Raw genomic sequence first — 17,212 nt, forward strand, 5'->3', positions numbered from 1 at the left:
GGGAAGTGTACACCAGTGGGGAGTGAATCTGAGACTATGGTAATCGGCGGATTTTGTAAAAAAGAAACACTGGTACTTATATATGCGAAGATATGACGCATAGTTTCGAGCTGGTATTGAGTCGGGATGAAGTAATCTTTCATAACCATTAGACCCATGGAGTCGGAGTTTATCCCGGTTTCTTATGCGTGAAATGAGCAATAGTAATTGCTTGCTAACGTTCGTTTAGATACAACGCAAAGTATTTTCAACCAGATGTAACCGACCCAACTACCCAATCAATCCCTGCTGGGTGAATGGGAGAGGGGGAAGGGGGTCAGGAAAAAAATTTCGACTGCACCCGGGATTGCTTGTGAATGAGTGCTCTACCAACTGAGCTATCGGAACTCCCATGTTGGTAATGAAGCAGATGCCAAAATAATGAATTTAAAGTTAGGCGTAAAACGATCAAAAATACGAATGTCTTTTCCAGGTTAAAAAAAAACAACAAAAAACTCTGCATACACGTTCTCACCAATGAAAAGTATAACCTGATCCCAAATTTTGTATTCTTGGTTGTCGATTCAAATGTCATCATCCAGCCTTCGCCGACATAATACCATTTTGAGGTTCCGGATCACATATTGATCACTTCCATGCAGGACGTCTTTTTGGAACCAGTAACTGACAGTTTTTTTGGAGTTTTTTTTGTGTGTTTTTTTTTTGTGTTTTTTTTTTTTGTAGTCCTTCAGAGCCATTCGGCTCATGAAGCTGGAGTTTATCCCGATTTCTATAGCGTGAACCGGACAATAGCAATTGCTTGCTATCCTTTTGATAGGACGCTAGTCTATCGCAAAGCATTTTCCACCAAATCTAACAGGCCCAGCTACCCATTCACTGCTGGGTGGACAGGGGGGTCAGAAAAAAAAATCTCGACTGCACCCGGGATCGTCTCAGTCCCTTTGCGTGTGAAGCGAGTGCTCTACCAACTGAGCTATCGGGACCCGGACAGTGCCACGATACATTATTACCCATACTATTAACTTGAAATAATCTTGAATTGTTTGTTATCTTATGGATATGACCCTTGCCTAAAGCTTTCATATTAATTGTGCTTGGTCTCATCTCACATGATTTGATTTGATGACTAGCTTTTGTGTGTTTCATCTGCGATACATGGCCTACATTTTAAGAATATCATGACACAAGGCCATTCATTGCTAAGTATAATCGTATTTTACAAATACATCACAGGCAATCACTGGATTCATTAGCATAGCTGATCTTAGATTATCATACTCACACTCACAAAACATTTTTACCATTTTGGTGGAATGCTCGGTTGGTAGAATACTCACTTCACACGCAAAGGGCCCGAGATCGATGCCTAGTGAAGTTGAGATTTTTCTGACCTCCTGTCCACCCAGAAGGTATGTGATTGCGTCTCTTCGAACTGGCGTATAGTAATTTGTGATAGACTAGTGTCCCATCTAAAGGAGAGAAAGCAATTTTGATATTGTCCGTTTTAAACTATAGAGACAGGGATCAACTCCGGATGTATGCGCCAAGACAATTTTTCAAAAATGACCTGCAGCCGTTGGTGTATAAGATGTTCCTGATTGGGGAACCAACGAAGACCTAAGGACATCAATTTGACAAGGTTCTTTGCCCAGATATGTTTTCGCCTAGTTTTACACAATGTGGTTTTGTAGTTAAACATTCTCTGTACCATTTAATAAAATAGTTTAACGGCATTTGAAGTAAAATATCAGTCTTCATCGCATTAAAAAATCGACATACAGAATTCCTGCGTAGCTAGTTGGCGTTTTGTCAAGGTGCTTTGCCACCAAATTGGTGATGGTTCAAAGTGCGTCCTCTACACTGGTATGCAAACTGATATTTCAACAATTCCATATCTTAACAGGTTTGCATGAGTTCACATTATAGAATTGTTTTTCTAGACATTATATGGCAAGTGTTATAAGCGCCATTGGGCAGTGTTTTTTTTTTGTTTTGTTATTGTTGTTGTTTTTTTGTTTTTTTTGGGAGGGGGGGTTGCTTTTGTTTTTTGGTACCAAGACCCTTTCTTATTCGATTGATTTGAAAGCCTTTTGTAATGTGATTTCATACAAGAATTTGTGAGTTTTAGAAGCCTCCTGTATTGACAATTTAGATAAAGATTGACATTCTAGAAGAGCAGTGTGTGTGTGTGTGTGTGTGTGTGTGTGTGTGTGTGTGTGTGTCAAGATCTGTTACAAACTTGATGCAAACATGCATTTGGGAGGTCATGGTTTTTATTGGTTTTTAAAAAATGTTTTTCGAAGTTCAATTCAGGCCGAACATCTTGCTGGGATGAATCTTGCTCTGATCGACCATTATCGGTAACACCAACAGAAAACGTTCTATCGACAGTGATGTTGTTCACGAAGATCGCCGTCAAAGTATTGTTCGCATTGCAAACGGTGTTTCTCTTGGAACATGTCACCGCATTATAGCCAGGCCACGAGGAACGAAGAAATATTCCACAATGTTCGTGCTTTGGCTTCTCCCATCTGAACAAAATCAGAAACGGATGAACATTTACCAAAAAAAAAAAAAAAAACGTTTGAACATCTGTAGAAAGCTGCAGGGCGTTCCAATCTATACAGGATCATTGGAATCAGTTTGTCAATTCACAAGAAGACTACTGTAAAGTCCTTTAACTCACTCAATCCTAGAGACTTTTGCTACTTTTCAAAATTGGAAAAAAAATGTATTAAAATGAGCATGTACAGAGATAGTTTTATTCAACTATCATTAACATACAAAAACTAAAAACATTAACTTTGATACTACGCCTATGATTTGTCTCAGAAAAATGTAATTTAAAGACATGGGGTAAAAGTAACCTGGGTGAACTACGGATATAGTCGGTGTTAGGGTTGAGTGAGTTAATAAGAATAGACAATTCAGAGAGTATTTGTTGTATAATGAGAGCAGTCCGGAGTCTTACTGAAACTCCTAGTAAAAGAGGACCCGGTTAGTTACGTGAACCACTTGTGACTGGCATATAAGCTCTTCTTTCTTTAATCTTCTTAGGGCCTTGAGGCACATAGGGCATCCACCAGACATCTCCATTTTTTGCGATCGGCTGCTTTTGCGGTGGCTGTATTCCAGGACAGGCCTGCTTCCTTTAATTCTTTCTCCATGGTCCTTCGCCAGGTTTCTGTGGGTCTTCCCCGCTTTCTCTTCCCATCTGCTGTCCAGTACAGGGCTGTCTTGGGAAGTGACCCTTTTTCAATTCTGGCCACATGACCCAGCCAACGCCATCTTTTTATTTTTATTTGGCTTTCAAACTAGCATAAGACGATTACAATAACTCTCTTTTTACGAACACGAGAGAAAAGACCTAATCCAGCAATAAATGTTACCAATTATACCTTTTATTTCCATAAAACCGATTCTAAAGCTTCACGACATCCAAGTACAATGCATCATAATACTCGTACATCAATATCTTTTATTTTCATCTACGTAATCTGTGAAATTTTTCATGATCTGAAGTGACAAGATTGTCTAATACGAAATCCATGATGTTATTTATTTTTAAACTCAATACCCGATCGATGTATCAAAGCCGGTCATAAATTATTGATCTGCGGCACATGTGTGAATGATGTGTGTGCTCACATTAACAAATAAACAATTTTCTTATTTCTTTGTTGTTTGCGGTTTCTGCTTTGCTTTTGTTTTTGTTTTTTGTTTTGGTTTTTTTTTTTGTTTTTTTTTTTGTTGTTTTTTTTTTTTTGTGTTTGTCTTGTTTTGTTGAGTTTATTTTATTGGGAGTTTTTTGTTTGTTTTGTTCGTTGTTTTTTTTTTTTTTTTGTTTGTTCGTTGGTTTTTGTTTTTTTTTTTTTTTTTTGTTGTTTTTTGTTTTTTTGTCGTTTGGTATTGTGTTCGGGTTTGTTTTTTTTTCAAATTCTTCTTGTTTCTTTTTTTGTTTTGTTTTATTTGTTTGGGTTATTTTTATCTTTTAGCTTTTTTGTTTTTAAAAATGTGTTTGGATTGTGTCGCGGGTTAATCCCATTTGAAATTGATAACCCCTAAAGAAACGATTGTGCCTGTAGTAGATATTCTAGATTCTAAGAGGAGCTAGTGTTTCAATAATTGTCACTTATTTGAATCTGTCCCATTTTTATCTTTTCTAGGCGATGGTATTATCTCTAGAGCTTAAGAGGTGATAATATTTTATTTGCTTACATGTGCAGCATATATAGTTAAAATCCGTGCATTTTATTCATTTCCAGGCATACAGTTGCTTCAAGCATCGGCAGGATGCGATACAAGGCCGTAACGACGACCTAGTGATGGTGATGCAGATGACTAAAACCTGTGTTGTGGTGGGATTTTCCCGTGACGACTGCCCAGGCTCTTGCAACTCGGAGGTCCATGAATTTGCTAAAGTGCTAGAAGAAGCAGATTGGTGAATTCATGTCCCATGAAGCAATGAAACTAACTAACTAAATAACAATTACTATATTGGGATCGAAAATCACAAAATATAATCAGCTCCGGGCGGGCTAAATGGTCTATATTTATCAACTGGTTTTCTATTTTAACAACTGCTGCTGTTTTTAAAGATATGTAAAATTGTTACTACAATTTTTATAACTCGTGATTAACTACAGGGTCAATTGTTTCATTCAAACGTTATCTGGACATTGAAGATAAACGTAAACATAATGTGTGTCTAACGTGGACCTCCGAGAGTAATTTAAACTTAGAGATCTCGCTACTAAAAGTAATTGAGTCGTATAATGCCATTTGTGAAAAATGGACAATTTGGAATCCAGCCCATCAAAGTATGCTAACATCATAATATTTGCAGTTATGAGAAAAGAGCTGGATTTGTTCTTTGTTAAAAAGCATGCCATCTATGATGAGTGAGTTAGACTGCTTAATTATTACGTGTGTCACTGATGGCTAAAAAGTCGCCACATTTGACTGAATTACTTTTAGCAGCACCGGTTTTTTATAAAAATGAAAATAATACCAAAATCACTTGACGCTAAAAATGTGTATTTCTAGACAATTGTAGTTACGGTCGCTAGAAGCTAGATATAACACTAACGTTTCAATTGGAATCATTTTCATTCTTAATTGACTGTTTTTGTCATCCCTGCATCTTCTCGGACCAGACAGAGTATAGTGGGACCTCGGTATAATATGTCCGGATATATCAGGCACCCGGTTATAAAAGGGGTCTTCAGAATCCCCGGGATTTTTTCACCCTTTGCCTTTAGTAACGTTTAATGGCTATAGTAGGACTTTTGCCTGGTCGGTTATAACAGGGGCGCGAAACCCATTCAAAATCTCCAAACACACATGTATTAGTCTACATTACACTCATTTAAGCCTACAGCTAAAGGCAACCAAGAGCTAGGCTAGGCCTAGTTCATGAATGAACTGTGTATGTGTCTGTGTATGTGTGTGTGTGTGTGTGTGTGTGTGTGTGTGTGTGTGTGTGTAGGTTACTTACTACTCTCTGCGAAATCATTTTAAATGGTGATTAGGCCATTTGGGTTATATCCCTTGAAATTCGGGCGGGTTTGGGACGGTGCACGAATGCGGACCAGACTTTGCTGATTGGGTCGATTGTCATAATATAGTAGTGTGAAAACCATAAGAAGCTGCTGCCATAACAGGACTCGGTTATAACAGGGATTTTAGACTGGTCCCACCATCACTTTTATACCGAGGTTCAACTGTACCTTATTTTTCATCAAACTGCCGAAATCAATTATACTTAGTATGCCCATGTAACTATATTATTATAAAATGTTAAGATGCCAATAAGACTAATTTATCTAGTCTTTTAATTGTTTTACTTTTACTTCTTTTTATTTTATTTTTTTTATTTATTTAAGCGCAATATGATTCTTTCACTTTGAATCATTGTTCATGTAAATTTACTTTCAAAAACACCAGCCGATTCTGTGTGGTTTGAGTCTTGTTTAAAATGCAAGAGATTCTGTAATTATAAACTATTGTATCAGGCATTTAAAGGATAATTCATTTTAAACCTTTAGTAAGATAAGATAAGATCAGATAAATCAGATGTTTAGATGGTTATTTTTAAAAACTCAAACCATTTTGTGTTGTCTGAAGTAGTCTTTCAGAGTCTTTAAGCCCACGGAGCCGGAGTTTGTGTATGTTGTGAATGTGTGTGTGTGTGTGTGTGTATGTGTGTGTGGGTGTGTGGGTGTGGGTGTGGGTGTGTGTGGGTGTGTGTGCATACTCGTGAGCCATCTGTAATTCTAAGTGCCAACGGAACTGGGCGCTATATAAATGGTTATTGTTGTTGTTTTTGTTGTTGTTTTTACCAGTTTCTATAGTGTGAAACTGACAAAAGAACTTGCCTTCTACCCTTTGGATAGAACGGTAGTCTCTCGCAAACTACTTTCCCCCATATCTAACAGACTCCGCAATCTAATCACTGATGGGTGGACATTAGGGTCAGAAAAACATCTCGACTTCACCTGGGATCGATCTTGGTCACTTTGCGTGTGAAGCAAGTGCTCCACCAACTGAGCTATTTGAACGACCATTGTTGCCCGAGTCTTATGTTAAATACAGATTTACTTGTCAGCAACATAATACAATGTGCACATGATTTAAGATAAACCTAAAAGTGTAAAGTTATCTTAAGGCGATTATCTTGTTAATGTTAAGATGAGATTTATAAAATTTCCACAGGGCAATTAAGTGATAGGGAATCTATTCAAAATAGAGATAGTCTTGATTTTCTTATCAAAGCTATCCACTACACGCCAATTGAAAATACTAGCAGTAATTTTTCTCTTTTGTTGTTTTGGTTTTGATTCAAACATTAAATCAGAGCTCAAAGTTGAAACCAAACACAGATTATTTTTCTTTTGTGTTTGTAAAAAACTTTTCTCTTTTGATATGTGGTTATAATGATAGCATGGTTTGATTCGAACACCCGTGTCATTGTCCATGGTATATATATATATATATATATATATATATATATATATATATATATATATATATATATATATATATATATATAATTGAAGGACGAGTTTTCTGGGCAAATTTTTCAATACGCATTTATCCAGAGTGCGGCAGTTAACTTGTTAATTATGATATAATGATTACGTCTTGTTTCTGTTGGTTATTTCCTTACAAAACACTTGCCATAATGTGTGTATTAAATTAAATAAGTATTTCCAAGCTACAAAAAATCCTCCTTGCGATTATCTTTTAAAGGTTGTTCATGTTGTTTCAGCTGTGATTAATGTCTTGGTAAAGTGCAATAGTATGACATTTTATCTACTTTTTCAACTTCGTGGCATTGACATTGTAGTGATTTTTTATCCTTTATAATAAATATTGGAACATCAATGTTTTACAAATTTTGGAGAGCCATTAATACTATGTGCAATATTTTTATTTATCAACACCCAATAATTCTCAGTATATTGTCATAAACGACTTTAATTTTCATTGTATATCTAATGTCAATGTCATAGCTTTAACTATGACCATCATTATGATAATAGTCATTCATTGTCATCATCATCGTCATCACGTCCATTACTGACACTGACAGTCTACCATAACTCCCCTTGCCACCAACAGTATCACCACCACCACCATCACTATTATCATCATCATCATCATCATCTTCTTCTTTTTCTTATAATGCCACCAATACTACTACCACTACTACTACTACTACTACTACTACTACTACTACTACTACTACTACTACTACCACTACTACTACTACTACTACTACTACTACTACTACTACTACTACTACTACTATTATTATTATTATTACTACTACCACTATTACTACTACTACCACTACCACTACTACTACTAATACTACTACTACTTCTTCTTCTTCTTCTTCTTCTTTGTCGTTGCCAACCTACTTCTTCAGATCAGACATCGTAAAGAATAGAGAAGTATTATGTAGACAAAAGAATAGCGGTAATCGTGGAAGAATTAGCAGCACTTCATAGTCATCATTTCCATCATCATTATCATTACCATCTCATCCACTGAATGTTCAAGAATACGACGTGTTGTTCATTGTCATTTATTAACGCTCTCTATTGAAAAGACTTTAACATGAAAATATGAAATAAACATTTCAAAAACTTTCCATTGTTTGTATCTTAATCAACAAAATTTGAGTCACGCTACCCAATTGAGAGATGACCTGAATAATGCAACAATTAAACCTGGCCAACAAAAAATCCCACTCCCACGTTAAGCTCTGACCTCCCTGTCCATCCAAGAGTGACTGAAAATAGCTGGGTTCAACAATAAGTCTAAAGGAAAGCAGTCTGCGACTAGCACATGTCCTGTTCGGGAGGTAACAACCAATTGTTAGGGACCGCTTCACATTACAGAAAGCAGCATAAAATCCGGTCTTGGCGACTCTAAAGGGATATGTTTTTTGTCTGTGTGTGGGTTTGGTTTTGTTTTTTGGGTTTTTTTTGTTTTTTTTTTTTTGTTGTAATTTCGCTCTTGCTGTACGTTTGTTTTTGTTTTGTTTTTTTTTTTTTTTTTTGTTTTTTTTTTGTCATGAGCACATAAGCCAAATCCTTACCCTCACCAGAGTCGAGTGAGGTAAAATATAAAAAGTCCCTTATCCAAGAACACGTCGCGGGGGACTTTTTCGCTATCAACAATAATTGACATTTTCACTCGGAAGGGATGACACACCGTTCTGGCTCAGTCATCAACCTATTCTATTGTCCAGGCCGATAATGGTAAAAAGCATTTTAAGATTATGTATTGATGTGTACGTTTATTTCTGACATTATTTCGGTTTGTTTTGTTTTGCTTTTTATTTTTGTTTTTGTTTATTTTTGTATACCAGAGAACGTAGCAATTTATTGGTTTGTTCGGTCCTTAATTTTTTTTAATATAAAAAGCCCGAAGTTTCGCGTCTTCTTCTTCTCTGAGGCGGATCCTTGTTGGACGTATCCTCCTTAACAAACCAACAGAACTCCTTTCTAGTTTTAAATTTGCCATGCGTCCTGCCTCTGTTGTTCTCCCATCCATTCCGCTTTGTCTTGTGGCGACCTTCTTCTTAGCTCCCCCTGCCCTCGCAGGCACCCTCCATGCAAAGTTTTTCAATTGGTGTCTTTTGATGTAACCAAAGTATGACAGCTTCAATTTTTTTTATGGTTGACATGATCTGGCGGTAAGACTTATTCTCTCCACGATGCAAAAAAAAAAAAATCTTTTATATAGCGCAATATCTACTCAACGTGCTCAGAGCGCTTTACAAGGGATCCCTGGTCAACAGCAACACTTAACATGTAGGGCGGGAAATGACGCCTGTGAGGCGATATTACATTTTTTTCGGACAGAGACAATGCTGCTAATGCTGTTATTCTCTCCACGATGCAAAAAAAAAAAGAGCTTTTATATAGCGCAATATCTACTCAACGTGCTCAGAGTGCTTTACAAGGGATCCCTGGTCAACAGCAACACAACATGTAGGGCGGGAAATGACGCCTGTGAGGCGATATTACATTTTTTTCGGACAGAGACAATGCTGTTAACGGTCAGGTACTTATTTTACACCTGGGTACGGTGAGAGAAAGTAAAGAATCTTTTCCAAGGACTCAACTATGCGCCGAGCTAGGCTCGAACCCAGTACCTTACGATCCGAAAGCGAGTGCCAAACCACAAGACCACATAGCCGCATGTTTGATTGATATATTTTGTCCATGGGATTCTTAGGATCTTCTGTGGCACTAAAATGCATTTATTCTCCTTTATTGTTGCCCTGGAGAAAATGCAAGTGTATATGACTCTTCTTTTGAGAATCTCTTCCTGGCACTGGTAAGACAAAGGGGAATGGCTCAAATGAGGAACACTCTCGGTGTACTTAGTTTGACGTTACCGAAAAGTTGTTTGCCTTTTGGGTTTTTTTTTTTTTGTTTTTTTTTTTTTTTTTTGTTTTTGTTTTGTTTTTTGTTTTTTGTTTTTAAGGGTTTTACGGCGCTTGCAACACATTTAGGTCATATCAGCGCCAGTGAAAAGAAAGAAAATTGGATAGTAAAAACATTATAGATGTACAATTAAAAGGACTTGAGGAAAAAGTAAGACAAATGGGGAATGGTTCAAATAGCGAACAGATGTAGATTCAAAGAGCACATTATCAATGTACTTAGTTTGTGATCACCTAAAAGTCTCACCCAGACACCAGTACAAGATCCCACTAAGAGGAATAGACTCAAATGGTTACAAACCATATGTTTAAAAAAAAAATAAAAAAAAAAATATATATGTATATAAAAATAATATTAAATAAAATATATATATATAATATATATATAACAGTATATAACAGAAAGATGATTTACAATGAAAAAGATATCATCTCCCAAAACTATAACTAGCTAAGGACTCCGGCCAGGTTCAGGACAAAACTAAGTAATCTCATTCCAAGACATAGACAGCAATTGGAAAACAGATACAGGGGGATAGAGGGCACAGCATGTCGGGAACCCAACCCAGACCTAAAAGTTTATCCAGACACAAGCACATGATCCCATTAAAAGAAATACCCTCAAATGTTTACAAATCATTACATATTTAATTTGTTCCAGGCTTTTGTCGAGTTGGGAGAAAAATCCAACCATCTTTAAAAAATCAATAACGGAAAGTAAATGAGCGCCTACCTACTCGAGCAAATATAATCTGATGTCACAGCTGTGCAAAGAGGTCTCCGACAAAAACAAACCTAGTTGATGTTCAAGTCTGGTGGGACATTTATTGATGTATAAGTTTCAATCTACATTGTAAGGAATGAATTGTTGTAATTGTAATGGTTGAGTACGTTTGGTTTTCCCTGGTCACGGTTTAGCGTATCTGAAGTGTAAGAAATCGAGCAAAAGCCTTTATTTCAAGGATTGTCCGAAAAAAACAATCTCTAATAGCCCGAAAACCTTTAAATCTATATAATTATAATTACCTCGCTATCACATCTGCAGTTGGTTTTTAACCCTTTTCAGTCCTATAACCTTTAACAGAAAGTCCATAGTTACCTCGCTTCACACCTTCAGCTCATTTTTTTTTTTTTTTTACTCATTGCATCATGAATTGGATAGTGTTTTTTTCTTCTTTTTTTTCTTTTAACACGACAACGGCGATAATAACTCTGAAGCATGTCTTCCGTTATTAACGTGACTGTCTTTAACTGCAGATTACACACTCTTTTCACCAAGAGGGCAGAAACAGCGGTGCGATTTGGCCTTTAATCAAATCAAGTTGTTGCTTTTAAAGTGAAAAATTAAGTTGTGACGGGTCGGAAATATGACTGTCTCCCCTTCTCACCCATTGAATCGCACATTGGGTTGATGTTTTGTGATAATACGTGAAAAGTACTTGCCATACTCGGATGAAATTTGAAACATAAATAGACAGCGGCGTGGCGTATTGACGGTGTATGGTGGTGCCATGATTAGAAGAAGAAAAAATATTCTAAAACAGTGAACACGGTTAAGAGGAGAGAGCACGTGTTAAAAACTCTCTTTTTTGGAAGGGTGGGGGAGGGTCGATGGTTTCTACGAGTGGACAAAACTCACAAAAACAAATAATTCATGAAAACATCAAGCCACAACACTGAGATACAAGTCCCGTATGAAAAGGTCTTTGTAATTATTCTTTGTCCACCATTTAAAGGATTGGTTTTGGTCGATAATGCAATCAATATGTGATAAATGTAAATCAAATGAGAAAAAAAAACCTATGACAGAAATTACTTACTTTTAGTACTTGTAAAGAAAATCTGTACGGCGATGTTTAATCTCTGCAAATCTTTTTATAATGTGTTTATTGAAATTTGGAATGGCATCTATTTCAGCTTTGTGAATTGACAGAATCATTAACGAATTTAACCGCTCTGTGTTTCATTGAATTTCGCAAGAAATTTTTCACTCTTTTAAGGGTGCTAAAACAACGTTCAGGAGGTTAAAAATTACGATGGAAGTGGTTAAGGTCACTATAGCCTATAGATGTCCACGATTTGTCAGTGTTTGTTGTATCTGTAAAGAGTAGACAATAAAAACAAAAGAAACGTTTGTTTTTTTTTCTAAACTAACTGTGAGCCATTCATGCCTGTCATACGATGTCACTGAAAAAGAGCGTTTTCGAGATTTTCACATCTGTGTTAATTTAAAATCAGTTGGTTGGTGAGGAACTAGTCTTTTTATTTCTAATTTGTCATCTAGTGTCAATCTCCCAAACGGTCGGTGAAGTAAAGAGTCAACTTGATTCATTGCAATTCATTGTTTAACAAAACAAAACTTCAAAGTATATCTCAAATAATGGAAATCAGTGGACTACGATTAATGATTGCACAAATAAAATGTAGATTCAGATCTTAAAGCATCACAAAGAAAAAATCACTCCACTTAAGTACTTAAAAAATCTAAAAACACACCAAAGTATAACTGTTGACAATCTTCGCTTTCTTTCTCTGACTCACACAAATACACACGCACAAACAAACAAACACACACACACACACACACAAATAAACACTCATACACACGTAACCATCAACTCGGCACTACAAGCAAGAAAAATGTTGGTAAATTCGTCCACAATGCTTCGTTGCAAAGAATTACATTATTCAATAATCGTGAAAAAGAGTGGGGGGGGGGGGGGGTTTATATTTTTAAGTTTTATATTGTCTTTCTTTGCTGCTTACAAATAAACTTGACAATGATCAGTGTTTTTGACAGTTAATGTAATATTTTGGATGGCCGAAGTTTCCCTAATTCGGCGCATCCCCCCGTCCAACGGTGGAGCTCTCAGATCCTGGCACAAGTCGAGGGGTTTTCCGCTATTTGAAGATAGTATTATTCGACCCAGTTTCTCGCTCAATCAGCTGTAGCGATACTAATGGATAGAGCATTAACTGGAGCTTGGATTGCTTTGCACCACGGTGTTTGATTTAGTCACTACTTCGCGCAGTGATGTCACCAACACACGAGTCGGCGCAGTGCGTGATTCGGAATCTTGAATAGAGTGGAGACTAAAAAGGCAGTATGTTGTTGGCGAGTTGGCGAAAGACAGTGGAGTTAAAATTTCTCAGTTTTATTTTTAATTAAATTATGCTGTTAATGATTTTTAAAAGATTGGTACGGTGCCTGGCACCATTCGATCCAATGGCCCCACGCCACTGTAAATAGATGAAATGTGCATATAATAACCTTATTCACGGCAAAATCTCTGCTCTTGATAGTTTTAGAAACATTTCACTCAAAAGAGCAAACATCTGTTTTTAACGGTTTTCTAGTAATCGCACGAGTTTTGCCGCTTGACATAATCTAAAGTGACTTTACTAATTATTGTGTGCCAAATTTCAGACATATTTATTGATAATCGTCGTAATGAATTTTTTTAAATAGCATATACGAAACGGTCGCGTCCCATTTTTGTCACGAATTTGGGCTCTTCGCGAGCGAAATTGATGCACACGGATTTGGGTGAGATCGTCATTGCTAAACTATCAGTGTACTTAGTTCGAGATCACTCGGACACAACAGAGAGATGATTCACGAGAAGAAAAAAAAAACACCTTCCAAAACCAAAATTATACATTTGACTTTTACTTTTTCTCCCTCGGCCAAGGAATCTAGCCCAGGCCAGGACAAAATCAATAATGTCATTCCATGACAAGGACAAAAAGCAACATTGAAATGGGGGGAAAAGATGCAGGGGGATAGAAGACATAGCAATCGTGACCTCTCCGTCCACCATGGGAGGTCTTATGAATGAGAGCTAGTTGACCTCGTGAGGTACCAAGTTTGAGAGCTTTTGCCAAGATGAGGATGTTTTAAATCGATCGATATTCAAAGGACGAGTTTTCTGGCCAAATTTTAAAATATGACTTTTTCTAGAGTACGGTTAATTGGTTAAAAAGACAATTTGATTAGGGGCTATTGCCAAGACAGTGTTGTTTGGTTGTTTATTGTTAAGGGTTTTTCGGCGCTTCCAATACATTAAGGTCATATCAGCGCCAGTCAAAAGGAAGAAAATGGGATAGTAAAAAGTTCTAGAATTACAATTATGTTTGTTTTTTAGGGTTTTACGGCACTTGCAACACATTATGGTGATATCAGCGCCAGTAAAAAGGAAGAAAATGGGATAGTAAAAAGTTATAGAATTACAATTCAAGTGGTCAAGAAAGGGAAGAGAAAAGGGGAACTGGCTCAAATAGGAAAGAGATGTAGCTTCCACGAACACACTATCAAAGTACTTAGTTTGAGATCACCTAAAAGTCTTATCCAGACACAAGCACAAGTCCCCACCACGAGGAATACAGTCAAATGTTTACAAATCATATATAATAAGTTGGAAAACAGATGTATGGGGATAGAAGTCACAGTACGTATCTCTCTGCCCACTGTGGGAAGTCAGGAACCCCACCCAGAAGATAGTGTTGATTAATTGCGTTACTTTAATTAAGTTGTTTAATTGGCCCAAGGGTCATACCTTTTCCTCCTCTGAGGGGATATTCACCCTCTGTGTCCCTGAAATTATCTGCAATTGAGATGAAATTTGTATCGCTTTACTTAAAACACTAATCATCACCCATATATTGCAGTATATGACAAAAGCCACTTTAGCTGTGAACTGAAATGTCTTTTCTTCATTTTGATCAGAATTTTAAAATTTTAGAGCTCAATTTATCAAAATTTATGTTTTGTTTTGTTATTAAAGGTTTTATGGCGCTGCCACGTATTTAAATAATTTCAACTCCAGTAAAAGACCAGACAGCAAATAATCTCTAGGTTTATAATGAAAATCGTACGATAAATAGTAAGACACATAAAGGGTAATGGTTCAAATAGGGAACAGATGGCGATTCCAAGAGTGTACTTAGTTTGAGATCACCTAAAAGTTTCATCCAGACACAAGCAACGGTCCCACTAAGATCACAATCAAAATGTTTACAAACAAGAAATAGTACAACACAAAACAGAGAGATGATTTGCAAATTTAAAAAAAAACATTATCTCCCAAAACTATAAATACACACGACAGCTTCTCTCCCACCCAAGAATAAAATCAAGTAATCTCATTACAAGACAAAGACAGAAAGCAGGCTGGAAAACAGATATATGAAGATAGAAGACACGGGAAATGCCCACTGCCCACAATGGGAGGCCAAAAGACTCCATCCATCCAATTATCAAATATTCTTAGACCTGTGACATCAAAAGAAGTAGGAAGGGAGCTTGGATCAAGCAGTCGTTAAGTTACTAGCCTTTAAGCCAAAAGACCATAATTCAAATTCCTGATGGTCCAATTTTATTTTTTCTTTTACCAACTCCGGTGATTTAAAGGCTTTTTATTCCTGTTGCAACATGATTTTTGATTAAAATCATGAATAATAAAGATTAAAACTAATAAAAAGTTATTGATGCCAAAACCATGAGCAGAAAGTGAGATTCCACGATTTGTTTTGTTTATATGTTTTTTTAAGCTTTTACGGTGCTTGCGACACTTTTAGGTCATTTCAGGAAAAAGAGATGATAGTAGAAAAAAATTAGGATTACACTTGAAGAAAAGGTGAGACAAACAGGACGAGTTCAAATCAGAAACAGATGTAGATTCCAACAGCAAACTGTCAATGAACTTAGTTTGAGATTATCTTTAAGTTTCATCCTGATACAAGCACAGGATCCCAGCAAGAGGAATACACTCAAATGCATACAAAACATATTCAATTTTTTTTTTAAATATTACAGTATATAACAGAGAGATGATTTATAAGGAAAAATAAATATATCCCAAAACATTCTACACACTTCACTGTTTCCCTCTCAGTCTCAGTCAAGTACTCCAGCCAGGACCAGGAAATCTACTCCAAGACAAAGACAGAAAGCAACTCGGAAAACATATAAAGGGGGAGAGAAGACACAGCAAGTGACCTCCTGCCCACCATGGGAGGATTGCACTATTTCAAAAATTCACATTAAAAAATTGATTAAAAATTAATCCGCATTTTTATTTCTTTTGAATGCAAAATAAGCCAAAAGAAAACAAAAATCTAAATGAAAATCAAAAATAAAGCTACATATGAAACCTTAATTATCACACTCCTGAAGTTTAACTTCTTTCTTTTGTAGATAATGAAACAAAAATAAGACAAGAGATCAACTGAAATAAAAAAATACAAAGATGAGATAACGGGTGTTCAATAATTGTTGTGACATAGACAACCAGTAGGCATCACGTTTTTCTTTATTCATTGTTCCATATTACAAATACATAACGGTTCACTGCATTTGTTAACGATTTAATATTTAAGTTCTTTAAAAACTTCTCTAATTGACAAATAAGTTTTTACAAGATACCAATTTAGATTCCACATTTAGAAATATGAAGGAATGATATCCAGAAAATTGATCCCAATGCACACAGGCAATTTATAATCAAAACAATAAAAAAGGAAGAAAATGAATTAATTGATCGAACAGTACTTGTGTCTCTTAATTTTTAAGTTCTTCTTTTTTTTTATTATTTGTTTGATGCAATACCATTTTAAAAACAACATTTGTAATTAACAATCTAACTCGGGTGAGATGTAATGTTTTTTCTTGCTAATATGTTTATTTATTTCGTAATCGTCAATACAAAAATGATTATTTAATTGAAGTATTTGGGTGTCTTAGTAATACTACTACTACAACTACTACTACTATTAATAATAATAACAATAATAATAATAATAATAATAATAATAATAATAATAATAATAATAATAATAATAATAATAATAATAATAATAATAAAATATAAATAATAATAATAATAATAATAAAAATAATATTAATAATAATAAAAAAGAAAAAAAGAAAAAAGAAGAAGAAGAAGAAGAAGAAGAAGAAGAAGAAGAAGAAGAAGAAGAAGAAGAAGAAGAAGAAGAAGAAGAAGAAGAAGAAGAAGAAGAAGAAGAAGAAGAAAAGTATAAAAATTGTGTGCTGGCCTAGGAAAACCTGCAGGAATATGCACTCATGTCTTTTCAAAACAAAGACAAATTAGCTGATCAGATGTCAAAATTGCCTTTTTATCACCATAGCATATTTTAAACCCTCTTATTTGCAATGTTGAAAGCATCTGTGAGAATATTTACCCTAAATAAATCAACTTTATGATTAAAATAATTCATACACAAATT

General features: G+C 35.7%; 1 protein-coding gene across 3 annotated transcripts in view; it reads left to right on the plus strand.

Moving 5' to 3' along the window:
• Window positions 1-8,158, plus strand: part of LOC144971792 (uncharacterized) — a 20,498-nt gene extending 12,340 nt beyond the window's left edge. For all 3 annotated transcript variants that reach the window (XM_078912874.1, XM_078912868.1, XM_078912878.1), the window contains exon 4: window positions 4,266-8,158. In XM_078912874.1, the coding sequence (XP_078769000.1) occupies window positions 4,266-4,445 (180 nt within the window). In that variant the 3' untranslated portion in view covers window positions 4,446-8,158. The remainder of the gene's footprint in view (window positions 1-4,265) is intronic.
• The last annotated feature ends 9,054 nt before the right edge of the window (window positions 8,159-17,212 follow it).

This window comes from Berghia stephanieae, chromosome 1 (genome assembly GCF_034508935.2).
Source record: "Berghia stephanieae isolate SIO BIC M18660-M18661 chromosome 1, UCSD_Bste_1.3, whole genome shotgun sequence".
NCBI lineage: Eukaryota > Metazoa > Mollusca > Gastropoda > Nudibranchia > Aeolidiidae > Berghia > Berghia stephanieae.